The 16,962-nt window shown below is 32.0% G+C and overlaps 1 protein-coding gene across 1 annotated transcript; it reads right to left on the bottom strand.

The window, feature by feature from the left end:
* Positions 1–3,088: 3,088 nt before the first annotated feature.
* Positions 3,089–6,937, bottom strand: LOC144571636 (uncharacterized protein At5g41620-like). The gene is made up of 3 exons (XM_078320986.1): positions 6,429–6,937; positions 4,956–5,078; positions 3,089–4,551 (listed from the first exon to the last, which is right to left on the bottom strand). Exons 1-3 carry the CDS (start codon positions 6,852–6,854, stop codon positions 3,343–3,345), a joined length of 1,758 nt encoding a protein of 585 aa, XP_078177112.1. The 5' UTR covers positions 6,855–6,937; the 3' UTR covers positions 3,089–3,342.
* Between the last annotated feature and the right edge of the window lie 10,025 nt (positions 6,938–16,962).

The raw sequence follows: 16,962 nt of genomic DNA on the forward strand, positions 1-16,962 counted from the left end.
GTTGATAGTACAGTGTTCGGGCTTTTTGTTTGGTCTTGACATGGTATTCTGGGTATGAATTTGGATTGAATGAGAGAAGTTTGTTGTTGATTGTGGAGAGGGGCTTGAGAGGGATTGAATCGGCGGTTACAGGGTTTAGTAAAGAAACAGATGATTCTTTGCCAAGAGTAATAAGCCAGCCATGAGACGAACCAATACATACTGAATTCATAGAGTTTGCAAGCGGGGACCAATTATCAATGAGTTTTGGAATAGTGAAGAGAGGGAAGACCTTCCCAGGGAGATGATTGTCAATGAATTTGGGAGGACGACTGTCAATGAGTTTGGGAGGGACAAGGAGGAAGGGGAGCTTCGGGGAAGGGAGCGGAGGTTCCGGGGAGTACATTGTTAGGTATTGCCACCATTTCTTACAGATTCGCCCTATGAAGACATACACATCAGTGGCACCGCTGCATTTTGAAGCGATTCGGGATAGAATCTCTTGGGGGAGGTCAGCCCAGGGTCTGCTCTCCATAGAGAAGTAGTAGTCGAAGGAGATGGAGAGATGCGTCGCTTTGCTTCGGCAGCTATTGTCGAGAGGAGTGTAATAAAATTGTTCATGACATTGCATATGAATATATATAATTAACTATTAAGATTGATATCTAACTATATGTAAAGTTATATCGATAGTAGACACGTATCTTCCCATCACATATGAAGACCTTTGTCGAACTCTTTTCTCTCTTCTAATTTCTATTGCTCTTAATTTACTCTGATCATTTTCACTCATGACCTAAATCGATGTTATCTCCAACTGATGATGAACATTGAAGGAAAGACTAATAACTCTATTACTATACTTTCAAAGCACAGTAAATGAACTATTTAATATATCAACTTAATTGACAAAATCACTACAAAGTTATTAAACTAAAAAAATACAACAGGTAAACTAACCTTTGATTCGTGAACTGTGAGTGGTGATGGACAACACTTTTGCAGCAGATTATTGTATGTTTATTTGTAAACTGGCACCACTTGAAAATATAGCTGCCAACATAGCCAAGTACATTATTCAGCCATCAATGATTTCAAAATGGAGACTATGAGATAGTGGAAAGATTATTGCAAATTCTTCTTGTTCACAATAATTGAGTTAATATACAATAAACATAATGGATGGAATTCAATGACATGTTTCTTTTTAACAAATTCAATATCTTAACATCAAGTATTTGAAAAATATACCAAAATAATTGCAATGCAAGTACATTGCACTTTTTTTTTGGGTAAATATACTCAATAAACCTTTTATAATATATATATATTTTACAGTTTATGCTCAATTCTAATAAGCAATCATGACACATTGCAAAACACAATTATAAAAAATTTCTGCTAACTTGATATAATCTGTGCAAAAAATGTAGTTATTTTGCATAAGAAGGAAAATATGTACACTTGTATGCATATTATTGTTATAAAAAATAAGAAATTATGTGCAAAATTTCTTATTCACTTGCTAAAAGCAGATTCTAAATTGAAGATTTGAGAAGTAAATTGCATATTTATCAAAACAAATTGGTGATTTCTTTGGTTGACTAAAACCATTTATGATGCAACCTAATTGACAAAGAATAATAAGAGCACAGAATTAAAGACAATAATATACCTCTTCGAAGCTTGACACAGACGGATAGACAGGGAGATAAGCAATCAAAAGCTGAAACTCTGCTATTAACCAACCTTGCATAGAGAGGGAAAAAAAAGTAAGAGAGAAATTTAGTTTTAAGGTTTCGATTTTTCTGACAAAAGCCTAAATGCAAAATTTAGTTTCAAGACTCAATTTTTTTCCTTTACAAAAGACAAATGTTAAATGCTACAAATAAAAATGATGAAAGAGGAAAAATATTTAACTTTTTTTATCAGTAATGTGCAAAATATAATTATGATACAATTCCATCAAAATACAGAAAAATAAGGCACTTTATATTATATTTGCATATCCTTTTTAACTAATTAGAAGCTGATCTTAAATAATGTTAATAATAAATTTTGAGAAATTGTCTGACGAAATATCAAGTTAGAAAAATACGTTTATTTCTTCTTAGGGTTCGAGCATCTGACTGGCACAATACATTCTCATGCTAAGAGGTATAAGGGCATATATTATGTTAACTTATATTGTTTGGTATCAGATTAACCAAAACATGGGTCTGATTTCTTTTCTACCAGGTAATTTGGTCTCCTTTCTTCCTCATTTCTATCAGGTAATTGAGTCTAATTAAAAGGTAAGCAAATGAAAAGCCCATTTTTTTTAATTGTTTGATATTGGAAAGTAACTTGGTCCCTTACAAATTATTTTTACATAGCACTACTATTTTCCAAAATCAACATTTTTTCGGGAACAAAAATCACTGTATTAATTTAATGATGATGAAACACAGTATCAACTAATTAACATTAGAAATCAGTGTTCTGTAACAATGCAAAAGGTGTAACAGATTTTTTTAGAGAAGACCATGAAATCACATTGACACGGTCGGATTGTGAACCAATTGAAGAGCCTGCACAGATTGCAGCAGTTTCATCATCATTAAATTAGTACAATAGTGTTTTTTGTTCTTAAAAAAAGTAGATTTCTGGAAATAGTGATATGTAAAAATAATTTGTATGGGACGAAGTTACCTGCCAATAGCAAACAATAAAAACGGAAGCTTTGAGGTTCTTAACATTTAATTAGACCAAATTGCAGCTCATGATGAAGGACTAACCTCCTATTATACAATTTACTGGAGCTCAATCTAATGTAATTAAGAAATTACAGAAACCCTAAATTAGCAAGTAGATGGAAAAGGGAAGAGATAAAGATCAGTGTCTGAGCAATAAAATCGAAACCAGTATAATTCATGAAAGTAAGTTGGAGTATTTTGTAAATGGTGAACAATATAGGCAAAGCTCCAAAAGCTCGTCTCGAGTTACTTGAGAACAACTAAAGTGAGACTAACATAAAAAGAAAAAAAAAGTTACCGACATTATACACGACTACTTTCAGTTAATAGTTTAATGTTTAGTAATGTTTTATGTGAAATGTGCGCACACAAAATAGCAGTGAAAAATTTTATTGTATGAAGCCTAAGGAAAGAAAAGAAAAGGCACAACTCCTCAGGAATCACAAGAAAAGGAAAACAAAAAGGGCATCCAAAATATAAATGGAAAACCAATAAGAAGATGTTACGTGGTACTAATACACTATACAAACACAACCTAGTGACAATTCTCTCTTATTTCACAAAACTCCAGTGACCAACTTACCACCAATCCAAAACTACACATACATCGAGGTAAGATGCAACGTGGTCACTTCATCGAGACCGAAGAAACATCAGAAACCGTCAACCTTGCATTCCGCCCCTGCAACCTCGCTTCAATCAACTTCGCCTTTAATGTATTATCTCTAAACCCAGGCGGCAGTTCGGATGATTTTTCAAATTTTCTATGCAGATTCCCTTCAATTCCCTCAATTTCACATGAAATGGTTTTGCGCACATCATCCAAGTACGGTAGCTTCCTTTGCACACTGCGTTGAGGGTCAGAGGCATACAATTGTTGCCCCATATCAGCAGACTTTATTTCCTTGACATTTATTATTTTTTCAGCACTAGAATGTGACTTGGCCTTGCTGTTCGAGGGCTTGCCATTTGCACGCATGTCAAGTTCAAAGCAATGCAGATCACTCGCAACCGAATCACTGTCATCTTCATCAGCAACCCTAGGGGCACTTGTTGTTCCATTCAAGTGTACTGATTCTAGCGATTGGCGCCTGAAGTTACCACCATTATTATTAATAATATTATTTTTGTGAGAACTTAACCTTGAATGAAGAAAAGATTTGAATTCACCGCTTAATCTCTCTACAATTGCACTTTTTTCAACTAGGTCCCCCCTTACCTCAGCCATTTGCATTTGCATCCTCTCATCTAGCCATGCCTCAGCAACATGCAAAATCAATCTATCGAACTTCTGGCTGTGATCATTATAATTATTCCCTTGTTTTAAAAGCCTAACCTCCTCTTCATAATCCCTAATCCCCTTTGCGAATTCATCACATAAATCTTCTAGAAGGGAATTTACCCTTTTCTCCTTATCCAATTCCTTTACAGCTTTCAAAAATGCCCCTTTCAATTCATTCATATCTTTTCCCAATCTCTTATTTAAACTCTCAGTGTGTTTTCTCACCCGCCTCTCTTCCAGCACTTCTTCTTGTAATGATTGTACTGCCTCTTTGACTTTCTCCTTCTCTCTTGATTTTTTAACCAACTTTTCTGCTGAAACATGTTTTAGTAACCCCTCCAGTTCTTTTACACGCAGGTGAGCATTATGCAACTCGACCTTCAGCGATTTCACAAGAGAATTGTGTGATTCATGTTGTTCTTCAAGGGTCCAGATGCGATTTAGAACTTTGAGGAGTTCAGTCGAGGTTTTAAGGTTGTACCGCCCCTCACCATGCTTTGTTTTGATAATTTCAGAGGAACAGCTCGGCGTCATTGCGGGGTTAACTGCAGCTGCCTGAATGTATAAATGGTGAATAAGGAAAAGAAAACGAATTTTGAAAAGATCTAAGGGGTTGATTTTTTATTTTAATGTTTGACAATTTGTTGATGACAATCACAAAAGGTTACAAAAATATTGAATCGTTTATCAATCCCAAAAGGTTACAAAAAGAAAAGAAAAAAAAAACTATAATATACTATTCTTATTTGTGGATCATACAAGTACCTATTGGTTTGCCAAAAAGCTAAATGGGATAGACTAGTAACTAACTTGACTGAGACATAATTGCTTCATAACAATAACAATAAAATGATTTTTCAAACGTAACAAAAAACATAACAGATGAACATATTCTAAAAACAGCTATGCTATCCAAGTTGAGGAAAAGAAAATTGAAAATGGACAAATCAGAAGCATACCCCAATGGAACTACAGTAACTGGCCTGCGAGCCAGAAAACGGTGCTCGACTACCTCTCTCTCTTACTCTGTGCTGTTCCAAGGAATCCATCCTGTGTTGTCTCAAACTAGCAGAACTCCTCGGCTGAAAAATTGGGATAAAAGAAGTTACATAACAGGCACGAGGGGCAGCGAGGGGAGGAGCAGAACACAGGCTATTTATACAGACCATAATCATAATTTAAACAGAGAAGCATGATTGGTGCATTTCATATGGCCAAAATATAAGAATATATAAGAGAATTTTCGGAGATAATACAAAGCACCTAATTACAATTGCAAATAATGTGATAGGAAGGTTCATTCCAATAACGTCCATCAATTTATTGTCACTTGAATAATCATATTTTTAAGGTCTGCACAGTTTTAGTGGAAGGAAAAGGCATGTCATAATACTTTTTCTTACTTTAAACTACGGCAATGAAAAAACTAAATTCAAGTATAACAGTTGCAACAGAAGTTTAATATCAAAACATTATAATATTAAATATTTTTTTTATCAAAACAATATCAAATTACTAATTTATACTTAACTACAAAACGATAAACTATTTCTCTTCTTCACAAGGTAGTTGGAAATTGGAATGAATCAATAAGGCAATTTTGCTTATTTAAGTCAGCCTCAAACATTCCTGTTAATATGCAGTCATCAGCAAATAATGACAAAATTACATAGTCATGGATGCAATTATTAAGTTGTTGAATGGTATTTAATTACACTTTATACCACACAAAAAATGCAGTCAACTATGCAATTATTAAATTGTTGGATATTATATTCGCAAAAGACCAAAAACATATTGTGACACATCCTTATGTGGCTGATAGTGCAATGCATCCATATTTTGTCTACCAACAGAACTGAAACCGCAACATCCAATTCTCTTCTTGTGACTTATTTTTAGTTCCATTCTGATAAATTCAGGCTCGACTAAATGTTGAACACTTCAATTAAGTTCTACACGAAGTATATTTTGGTACTGTGTGCTCAGGTTCAGTAAATGTATGTCAATGCCACCAGTTTTTGTGCCATTACGGCTATTAATGCCGATATGCACAAACATGACCTGTCGCCTTACCCTGAGTTTCTACTGCAGGACACCTTTAACTGAGAAAATATACCTCAGATTTTAAAAAAAACAATAAAGATAAGAGCTCAAGATGCAAACATCAATTTAGAAAAAGTGCAAGGGACAGTTTCAGTTAATCCCACATCAACACATGCATAAGCACAGACAAAACCAAAAAAGGTACAGAGCCACACTTTTTGTATAGTAATTCAAATAAAAGAGGTAGCAGGTACAAAGGTAATTCAGATAAATCATATAATGAAATTTGTGAACGAAGACAAGATCTTCGCTTGTACCAACTCACCACCGCACATATTATCGGAAAAACAAAAAACAGTTTCTTCAAATAAGAGAGAAAAACTCACCCGATCCTCCACTCCAGGTTCATCCTCGACCCCCTTCCCATGCCTCTGCCTGTGGGCCCCGCTCACGCTCCCTCTACTCCCGTTTTTGTTTCGCGGCACCAAATTCTGGATCTCCCACAGGCTAGCCCCGAGCTGTCTCGCTGAGACGGAGTTCCGCCTCCCTTTATCAGAGCTGGGTCCCACCTCGTCAGCAACCCCCTCTGGTCCTTCTTCTCCAACCAGATCGTCAGGTTCCATCTTCCACGTGGGCACTGGTGTGTGGACCCCGCCACCCGGTTTTCTCCCTGTGGCTGTTATGCCTCTCCGCAGTTTCAGACCCAGGAACTCCTCCTTTGCTGTCAGGCCCCTCTGGTCTCCTCTTTTCTGAGAAGAGCTCGTTTCTTTTCCTTCTTCATCATTTGCTGTCTCTTGCTTTTTGCCTTCCATTTAATTGCTGTCTCTCTTTCTCAGCTCTAGAACTGTGAGTTAGGAAAAAGGGTTCACAGAACAAGGGAAGAGCGAGTAAAGGAAAAGGAGGTGAAACTTTTGGAATTTATCTGCTGCTCTGTTTCGAGGAAATGGAGAGGTGTGCGACCGCTCGATCAGATCATACTTTGGTGGTTATTGGTAATAAACGGCCAGGATCAGGTGGGTCCCGGAACCAAGCTCGACGGGTACGATTCTGGAAATTTACTATATATTTCGCTTCTGTTGTTGGATGGAACTGGTCCACTCGCCCGTATATAACTGAAAACTGAAAATGAGAACTGAGAAGTAATTAATTTTTTTTTTTGTAAGCTCTAAGTAGTGTTCTATAGCCGTATTATAGTATTTTTGGACCATAAAAATTATGGCGCTATAACGTGTTATTTTGTCTTATAGCATCGATCACTATGACACAATAAATGCTATTTAAACCTTTAGGTCATGTTTGGTTGTGGAATAAAGTTAAATCGGATTAAATTTCTTACTCCAAGCTAAACCGGAGTAAGTTAATCATGTTTAGTGGAGTAAGCTAAACCACCTCTCTAGGTGGTGTAAGTTACTCCGGTTTAGCTCAAATCTTACTCCATCTTAAGCCGCTTATGTTACTCCTCGTTTGACTCCTTAAGCGTGGAGTAAGGAGTTTACTCCACCTCTTACTCCACAACCAAACATGGCCTTAGTTTGTACTGGTTCTATAGAACAGGTCAGAGGAATCATATGCTTGTAATTTCATGTTCTTGTCATGTTTATTATTTGAGAAATTGTTTTTCACAACTCACTTTCTATATTCATTATCTATATTCTAAAAGAGTGTTTGTATAATTACAAATTTTAGATATTATTCTCGAGAGTTGAACATGCGACACCTCCATAGAGAGACAAAACTCGTGCTACTGCACTAAGTCCGAAATTCATAAAAAATGTTTATATTTAATATTCGAGTTATTCATCTATAAATTCACAAGTGCTTGTATTTAATGCCTAAAGTATTCAACATTTTTTGTTTTTCTTACTATCATAATGAACTTCAAAATAAAATACTTTTAACTTTCAAAGTTTTTATTGCTAGTAAAATAGAGTATAAACAGCATTCATCAGGTATAAATATTTTTAAACATAAATATCAACATATTTGAATGTAAGGAATACAATTATCAACCCTCAAAATTTTATAAACTAACTATTTTCAAATAACATAATGAATATTAGTCTTATTCTGCATTAAGAATAATGTATTTGTATTAAAATCATAAATGTTAAAATTCATATTATACAACTTCAGAAGATGAAAAAAAGAAAGATAAAATTACCAAATTAATCACAACAAAGCGTTCACTTTTGTATACTCAAACATTTATATTTCTTATGTCTTTTGTATAAATATTTTTTAATATAAATATCAACATATTTGAATGTGAGGAGTAAAATTATCAACCCTCAGAATCATTTATACTAGCTATTTTCAGATAAACATTATGAATATTATTCTTATTCTACATTAAGAATAATGTATTTGTATTAAAATTATAAATGTTAAAATTCATGCTATACAACTTCAAAAGATGGAAACAAGATCCAAATACCAAATTCATCACAATAAAGCGTTCACTTTTGTACAAATTCACGTTAAAAATGGACTTTCTCATGCAAAAAGAAAAGAAAAACATTACATGTTGGAGTTTATTCATGTCCATAGAAATTTTAATTAAGAAAATATTTCATGTGCTTTTGTGAGTTAGTATTTACACAAATTCGCTTATTAATATTAAATATCAACAGTATTCGCAGATGTATTTATGTTACAAATTGAATTCTCCTTCATATGTTTAGCATTAAAAATGTAAATTTTGGTATTTAAAAGTTATGATAAGCATAGTAAATGTTGTGTTCAAATCTGCTGAAATTCTTACTCCTATTTCAGGGTCCTAAAATTTTTTAATTTGTATCCTCTGCATTAACTCAAAAGGGAATCTTTTGAGTTAATGAATATTAATCATAAGCATGGACCAAATTGTCTCCGTTTAAAATTAAACAGTTGAAATTCATTAATTCAAAAAATTCCGTTTTGAGTTAACGCAGAGAATATGCATTCAAAATCCCTCCTCTCTCTATCTCTCTTCTTTCTCTCTCCTCAAATCTTCGAGAAGAAAGAAAGAAAGAAGAGAAGATTTGAGGAGAGAGAAAGAAGAGAGAGGAGAGATTTCAAGACCCTAAAATCTAAGCTTGGAAATTCAGCAAAATTCAATTCTTAGAAGTTGGCCAACTTAATTATTTGAACTTCTTTGCTAAAGCCACCGATTTGTAAGATTCTTTAATATTAAAAACTCTTTTTTCATGTATCATCCCAATTCCACATTTAATGATTTGCTCCGGGTCCAACCAAAACTGTTTTCACCTTTCGTTCTTCGTTGGTATTATACGCTTGGTTTTTGGAAGGTCTTGCTGTCGGATTTGGCGCTAGTTGCATTTTGCAAATTTTGCGACCTCGTGAAATTTTAGGGATGCGGATCGTAATTAATTTATTGAGAATTGATTTGAATAAAGGAAGCATAATCGTTTTGTGACTTTTGTACATAAACGCCTACATTTGTTTTATTTGAGTATATATTCTGATAGATAGAGGCAGAGTTAGACCTTCATTCTATGAGGGTAAAATGTGAATAGGAATCAAATATATGAATTTTTTATGCTACAAATGAGGATCAATTTGACAATTTCATAGCATTTTTTTACTAAATTATATATAAATTAGTCAATAAACACAAGTTTTGAAAATAAATGAGGTCAATTGGACCCCATTTATTATAAGTGGCTCTGCTGATAGATGTTTTCTCGGCAGACAAGTCAAAAACAAAAAATTATACGCGAATTTTGCTATTTATACTATTTCACGGGAACAAAGAATTATGTCAACAACAAAAATTTTATTTTGGATAATAAAATTATCTGAAAGCAATCTTTTCTCCTGACTTGACATACTTAAAGTCGTCTATATTTTTTAAAATTCTATGTTACAATTAAAACCAAATTGCGATATAATATAAGTAAAGTGCAAGGGTAATTGAGCAAAGAAGCTAACAATTAACACTGAGAAGTCGGCACATGTTTTTATGGTCCAAATCAAGATTTTTATGTTAATTTAAACACTAAGTTATGCGCCTATAGAAGTATAGGCCACGGCATGCTAAAACCGTTATATCAGCCCTATTTATCAATGATTTACATTAATTTACAGGGTGATATTAACATAATTGTAATTAAGCATTAATTGCTCTAACCCTGAAATATTTCATCCTCTAATAATATTTTTAGCAGCTATGAATGAAAGTTCTATAGAGTATAGCTAATATAACATCAGTGTCATTTCAGTCTATATAACACCAACTCCAAAACCTATCAAATTGAGTTCAAATGATGAATCCAAACCGTTTAAACCGATTTACTTTATGAGTGATACGTTTACATGCAAACTTTTTATATTTTCGAGTTATTTTAGTATCAAATCAAGCGGCAAAAAATTTGAAAAATAAATGTATTAAAATTAACTTAAAAACTCACACATTTGACCGCTTGACTTGATATCAAATAAACTCAAAAACTTATAAATTTTACATGTAAACACACAACTAATTAATGAAGTAGATCGGTTTGAACGGTTTTGATTCACCATTTAAACTCGATTTGATAGGTTTTGGAGTTGGTGTTATATAGACTGAAATGACACTGATGTTATATTAGCCATACTCGGTTCTATAATGTCAAATTATTTATATCATGGAATGAAAGATATATAATTGGGAGGATATTTTATCTGTTCTGGTCAAAGTCAAAAAGGTGATTAGCATTTCTTAACCTCCATTACATTGGCTTGAAGGCTGTCTTCTCCCAAGGCACATGGCATGGTTGGTGAAATTAATTTGCACCTAAAAGAACTTAAAAAACAAATTAAATTAAGTCTAGAGATGATCCATATTATAAAAGAATGCGTCAACAGAACGCATGATTATTAACTGCCTTGATTCATTTTCATGTGGGAATTTAATTTGTTTGTAGAATTTCTATCAACTATCAATAAAATTTCCATAGATAATAAATGAAATTGTGTGATGAATTTTGTTAAATCTCCAATTACACGACTGAGCTGCGCAATCTGAATTGAACATATTTCTAATACTTTTTTTTTAACAAAAATAAAGCGTTAACGATTCAAATCAAATGGTTTAGATCACGTTATAATTTGTTGTCATCACTGTTATAACAACAGATGTGAACTTTTATTTCTCGAGTAGGGTTAAAATGCTCTGTTGGTTGCTCCAATCATTTCTCGCATTCTTATCTCAGTTTCAAATTATAAATAGACGATTTGAACCGCTCAACATAATTTTCATATTAAAATATTCTTAGAGATCAAATTTTATAATTTTTGTATTAATGTTTATATTAGGCACAAACTCACTATTGTTGTATGATTCAAAATCATATGAAATACAGTATCTATCTAAAAAGTTAATAAAATTTTTTTATAAAAATATGAAATTTGGTCTCCATTGACATTTAATACAGACATCATATTGAATAATTTGAATTCATTGTTTGGATTTTGAAAATAAAAATAACAATATTAGACATGATTGAGATACAAAATTAATAGGACATTTTAGCCCTTCTCCGGTTTTTTTATATATTTTCATCCAAAGATTATACTTTTCAACCTTGAAAAAACTTCAAATAGGGATAAAACACAAAAGTTGAGAATGGCAATTATTAAACTTCGGTCTTCTGATGAAATGTGAAACGCGACAAACGAAGGGGTTATAAAAAAAATATTTATTGCTCTCGATGTATGTTATAACATAAAAGGATTCAAAATGAAAGGCAGCTGCCCCCGCTAACGATCTCTCAAAATTTTCAACAGTTCAAATGTTTCGTGACACCTTGACCAGTATATATATATAATATAAAAGGATGTTGAGTAGTGAATTGGAAAAGGTCCTTGTTATTGGTGAATCTTGCTTCTGAGCAGGGGCGGGAATTTTTTTGATAAACCATAATTAAGAAAATTATTTTTGAAAAAAAAAAAAGCAATCATGCTGGATTAGTAAAAATGATTTTCTTAATTATGGTTTATCAAAAAAATCCCAGGGGCGGTCCCAGCATGTACCAGGAGCAGCTGTTTTTTTTCTAAATTTTAAATTTTAGTGGTGATCTATCGATACTGATTGATTTTGTTCTTCTCTGAAAATTTTGTTGGCCCCTCTCTAGATATTTGATTTGTAATTTGGATTAAATTTAGTGTTAAAATCAAAATAAATTTTTTGAATTATGATTGGTAATTAGAATTATAAGTTAAAACATCAGAAATTACAGACAGCATTGTTTTTTTTTTATCGAGTATCCAATTAATTAATGGATTTAAATTTGATTCGATACTTTTTTGTCTCCCGACGAAAATTGTGAATCCGCTCCTGCTTCGAAGCCCTAAAAAAAGTTCAAAGTCATGTAATATGTGTTAGAAAATACTCATTCATAATAAACACAAACTAATTACTATAATATTTATCATGGAGGGTTCAAATGTCTTACTTTATCATGCCTCTATTCTTTTAATTTTGTAATAACAATAATTATAAATTTTATATGTCAAAGAAAAACTATTAAATGTGATCTATGTCATATCTATGGTATCTTTTATATATGCACACAAGAAAAGAATATATACTTTTTTATTTTACGTGAATCAATAAATTAAAAAATAAATATTCAAAAATTATCCAAATCAATATATTGTGTAAACAAATTCTAAATTCAATAACTTTTTACATATATAAAATAATATAAATCATTTGTAACTATTTTATTTTGATATTTAAATTTTAAATTTTGAGTTACTAAAATTCTAAAATTAAATTATAATTTTTATATTTAAATTTCCAAATTTTTAAGTTACTAAAATTCTAAAATAAAAATATATCGTGAGACAAAACAAAAGACAATAAAAGACATTTGAACCGTACTAATATCCATCTCTGCTTAAGTTTATGAGACCGGAGACGATGGGATGGCCAGATAAGGTCAGGCATATATTAATGTATCTGGGTCATCCGATTTACTTTAAGATCCGTGCTAATTTAGATCACATGCTCTTTTGAGTTAATGGAGACGATGCGGACTCATATACATTTCCCTGAGACTGGAGAGGATAGAAATTTAGAGAAGGTCGGGGCATGATGCATTGATGCGACGCACACAGCCAATAGAAGATGTGAAATAACACTGGTTGTACTGTACTGAGTACTGAGCTTTGGAAAGAATCAAAGAATCCAAAGCATTCACCACAGTACTAATTGTTTAGTTCTTTTTTAACATTGCTTGTACTGATCTTTGGACAAATCTTTCTATTCTGCCAAGTGGCTGAAATTGAAAACTTTGCCACAAGAAAAAAAAAAAAAAAAAATTGGCGCAGAGCTTGCTATTAAAACTAATATGAGATGAGCTAGGGTGAGCCTTGGCCTAAAACGCATTTGTACTTCATGTCGTATTTTCATTTTAAAAGTTCAAACGATCGATCTGAACCGTTAGATGTGATCTCCATATTGAAATGTGCTTGGAGACCAAATTTTATATTTTTTGAAAATTTTTTTACTATTTATTAAGCAATTATGAAAATTGCTGTTTTGTTGTGAATGGTAATAACAATAAAAATTTCTGGACCATTGGATCAGCGATTTTTAAAATTGCTTAATAATTAGTAAAAAAAACTCCAAAAAAAATGTAAAATTTGGTCTCCAAGCACATTTCAATATGGAGATCATGTTGAGCGATTTGGATCGGTCGTTTGGATTTTCAAAATAAAAATATAGTGCCATGGAACACCAACTTATTTTACTCCATGGCTCACCGTAGCCCATCTCAACTAATATAACATTAATGGTAGAGAATGAGGGATTCCGGATTCGTATCCTTCGAATTCATATCGTAATTCAAAAGTTGGCTTTTAGATCGGGATTGTCCGATTCAAATTTGCAATAATTCATCTGAAGTGGAGCGCATAAATCTCGAGCAATGAATTCGAATTCCAAAACGATCTCGAGTGACGGATTCAAATCGAACTGTCTCGATCTAAAACCCAAAAGTTAGGGGATCCGAACCCATATCCTCCCAGTTACCGTAGAGGATTGTCCTCACTTTACAGTTTGAGATTTGGACTTGTGGGGGGGGCTTATTATTGGGCTTTGAGATTCGTGCCAAGTTACCAAGAATGGTATGGATTTCCAGAATGAGCCCATTTGTTGTATTTTTCTTTTATCGGAGAAAGAAAACAATAAAGTTTGTATAAGTGGTGGTTTGTGAGTTTATTTAATTATATTAGCTTCAAATAATGAATTGAAATTGTTTAACCGATTTATTTCGCAAACAATATATTTAAATGTCAAATGTACAAATTTTTAATTTGTTTTGTAATATGTTAGCTGGTCAATAACTTGTGAAAAAAAATACTTAAAATAAATTTTCAACTTTCAATTTTTGATCACTCGACTTTATATTAAACAAACTCATAATTATATGATCTGTCATCTTGATGAGTTTAACCTCACACTGGCTTTATTAAGAAAACTAAAGATAAAAATATCAGATTATGGTAAGAAGTAAGAACCAAACATTTAAATTATCACACTAGCTTCTTCTTCTTCTTTTTCTCATACAGGCTACAGCCCGTAGAATTTCTTTTAGAAACCATAAATAAAAAAATAAATTTTACCAAACTAACTTGATTGCTTTGTTTTTTTACAAAAATCATAAGAATCGAGATGTCATTTCGGTCCTTTTTTTTTAGACCAAATGTCATTTCGGTCATTTTCATAGATTTCTAGAAAAAAATATGTTGAAAAATTATGAAAATATCTCGGACCGAATTGCCGTTTTGGTCCAAAAAAAAAAAAAAAAAAATATATATATATATATAGAGAGAGAGGTTGGCTAAGATCAAAGTGGTAGTTCCTGAGCTTTGGTACTACTAATTCGTTTTTCAATTTTCAAAGTTCAAAATATTGATCCAAACCGTTCAAGTTGGTCTCTATATTAAAATATGCTTGGAGATCAAATTTTACATTTTTCTGAATTTTTTTACTATTTATTAAGCCACTTTGAAAATCGCTGATTCAATGGTGGCTTCTGATTTTTTTTTTTTAGAGTTCAGAGAAAGAAAATATTCATGGTTTAGTTTTTTTTATAAACTCATTTTTTTTATAATATATGTATATGTATATATAATATATATGTATAATATATGTATATGTATAATATAATGTATGTATAATATATGTACATGTATATATAATATAATATATGTATATGTATCTATAATATAATATACGTATATGTATCTATAATATAATTACATATAATTATATATAATTAAGGTTTTTGTATAATTATATAACATAATATAATTATACAAAAACCTAAATTACTCTACATGCACACTAAAAAATTTTACAATTAATAATTACACTACAAAAACCTGAATTATACTAAATAAAATATCGATCGTTGTACGTCTACCGTCGAACAAAAACTTAAACTGAGTTTTTGAGGCACTAAACGACGTTTTTTTGAAATTCTGATGCTTCCGATGCGACAATGCTTAGTGTACCACCTGGGCAAAATTGGATCCATCTCGTTCTCCCCTTTCTGAAAAGTGCTCATACGCGCAGATCCGACTTTCCTAGCCAAAGTTATGGATGTTTAAAGTTTTTTCTTGCGGTAGAACTTTAGAAATTCATAACTAATTGTAGAAAAATTCAAATAAATTAAAATTTGTGTCAATTTTTGAATGCTCTACATGCTGGTGTAATCAGTTTTGCAGTTTGGTCCCTGTATTAGTCCAGACTTGCTAATTTATCAGTAGAGGTCAAATTTGATATATATATATACATATATTATATATGACGAGGGATCAAGTTACAGCAATTTTTGAGTTACAACAAGTTATAACAAGCATTTTTTACATTTTTAAAGTCCAAATCGTCGATCCAAACCGTTAGATGTGATATTTACAATAAAATGTGCTTGGAGATTAAATTTTACATTTTTTGGAACTTTTTTACTATTTATTAAGATGGGTACAAAAACTAGTCAAATTCAAACCATTGAATTTTGTACCCATCTTAATAAATAGTAAAAAAATTTCAAAAAATGTAAAATTTGGTCTCCAAGCACATTTTATTGTAAAGATCACATCTAACGGTTTGGATCGACGATTTGGACTTTGAAAATGTAAATAATGCTTGTTGTAACTCAAAAAATGTTGTAACTTGATCCCTCCTCATTATATATACATATACATATATTATACATATATAAATATATTACATATACATATATTATACATATATTATAAAAAAAAACCATGGAAATTTTCTCTCTCCAAACTCTAAAAAAAAAAAAAAAATTGGGGCGCGGAATTTTTTCCGCGGCCCGGAATAAAAATTTTGGGTCGCGAAAAAAATCTGCGGTCTGATTATTTTTAAAAATTCAGCTGAACCGTAATTATAAAAATTTTGGGTCGCGAAAAAAATCTGCGGTCTGATTATTTTTAAAAATTCAGCTGAACCGTAATTATTTTTAAAATATTTTTTTTGTTGGTTAAAAATAAAAATCTCGATGAATCACAGCAGATTTATTTCCACATATTCTACCCTGGTTTGCCAACTTGTGTGCAGTAACTGCAGCCCCAGTGAGTTCGTGCTCCCTATGAGTAGACCACATTTATAGCATGCACATTTTATGCTTTAACCCTCAAAGTTTCCTAAATCTCTCTATGTGATCTCCATAATTAAGAATTGTGGGTTTACTGGTATTGAGAGAATTTACCACATCCATTGAATCTGAGTGTAACGTTTTCCCTTGTTTAGAGTGCTGTACCAGTAGCTTACTCCCCTCTAGTCAACTATGCAGGAAATATAAAATAAATTAAAAGCTAAAAGCATTAAATATCCAATTGAAAGAAATATAGAGGGATAAATATGATAATATAGTCATAACTTTCTTGCTTTCATTTTTCTTGTGG

Source organism: Carex rostrata, chromosome 19, assembly GCF_964058835.1.
Source record: "Carex rostrata chromosome 19, lpCarRost1.2, whole genome shotgun sequence".
NCBI lineage: Eukaryota > Viridiplantae > Streptophyta > Magnoliopsida > Poales > Cyperaceae > Carex > Carex rostrata.

What these genes read in the sequence shown, in the direction of transcription:
- LOC144571636 (XM_078320986.1), bottom strand. Translation starts at nt 6,854, where the DNA reads ATGGAAGGCAAAAAGCAAGAGACAGCAAATGATGAAGAAGGAAAAGAA. An exon ending in AACCTGGAGTGGAGGATCGG is followed by an intron (nt 5,079 to 6,428) that starts GTGAGTTTTTCT and finishes CCAATTTTTCAG; the next exon opens with CCGAGGAGTTCTGCTAGTTT. An exon ending in GTTACTGTAGTTCCATTGGG is followed by an intron (nt 4,552 to 4,955) that starts GTATGCTTCTGA and finishes TTATACATTCAG; the next exon opens with GCAGCTGCAGTTAACCCCGC.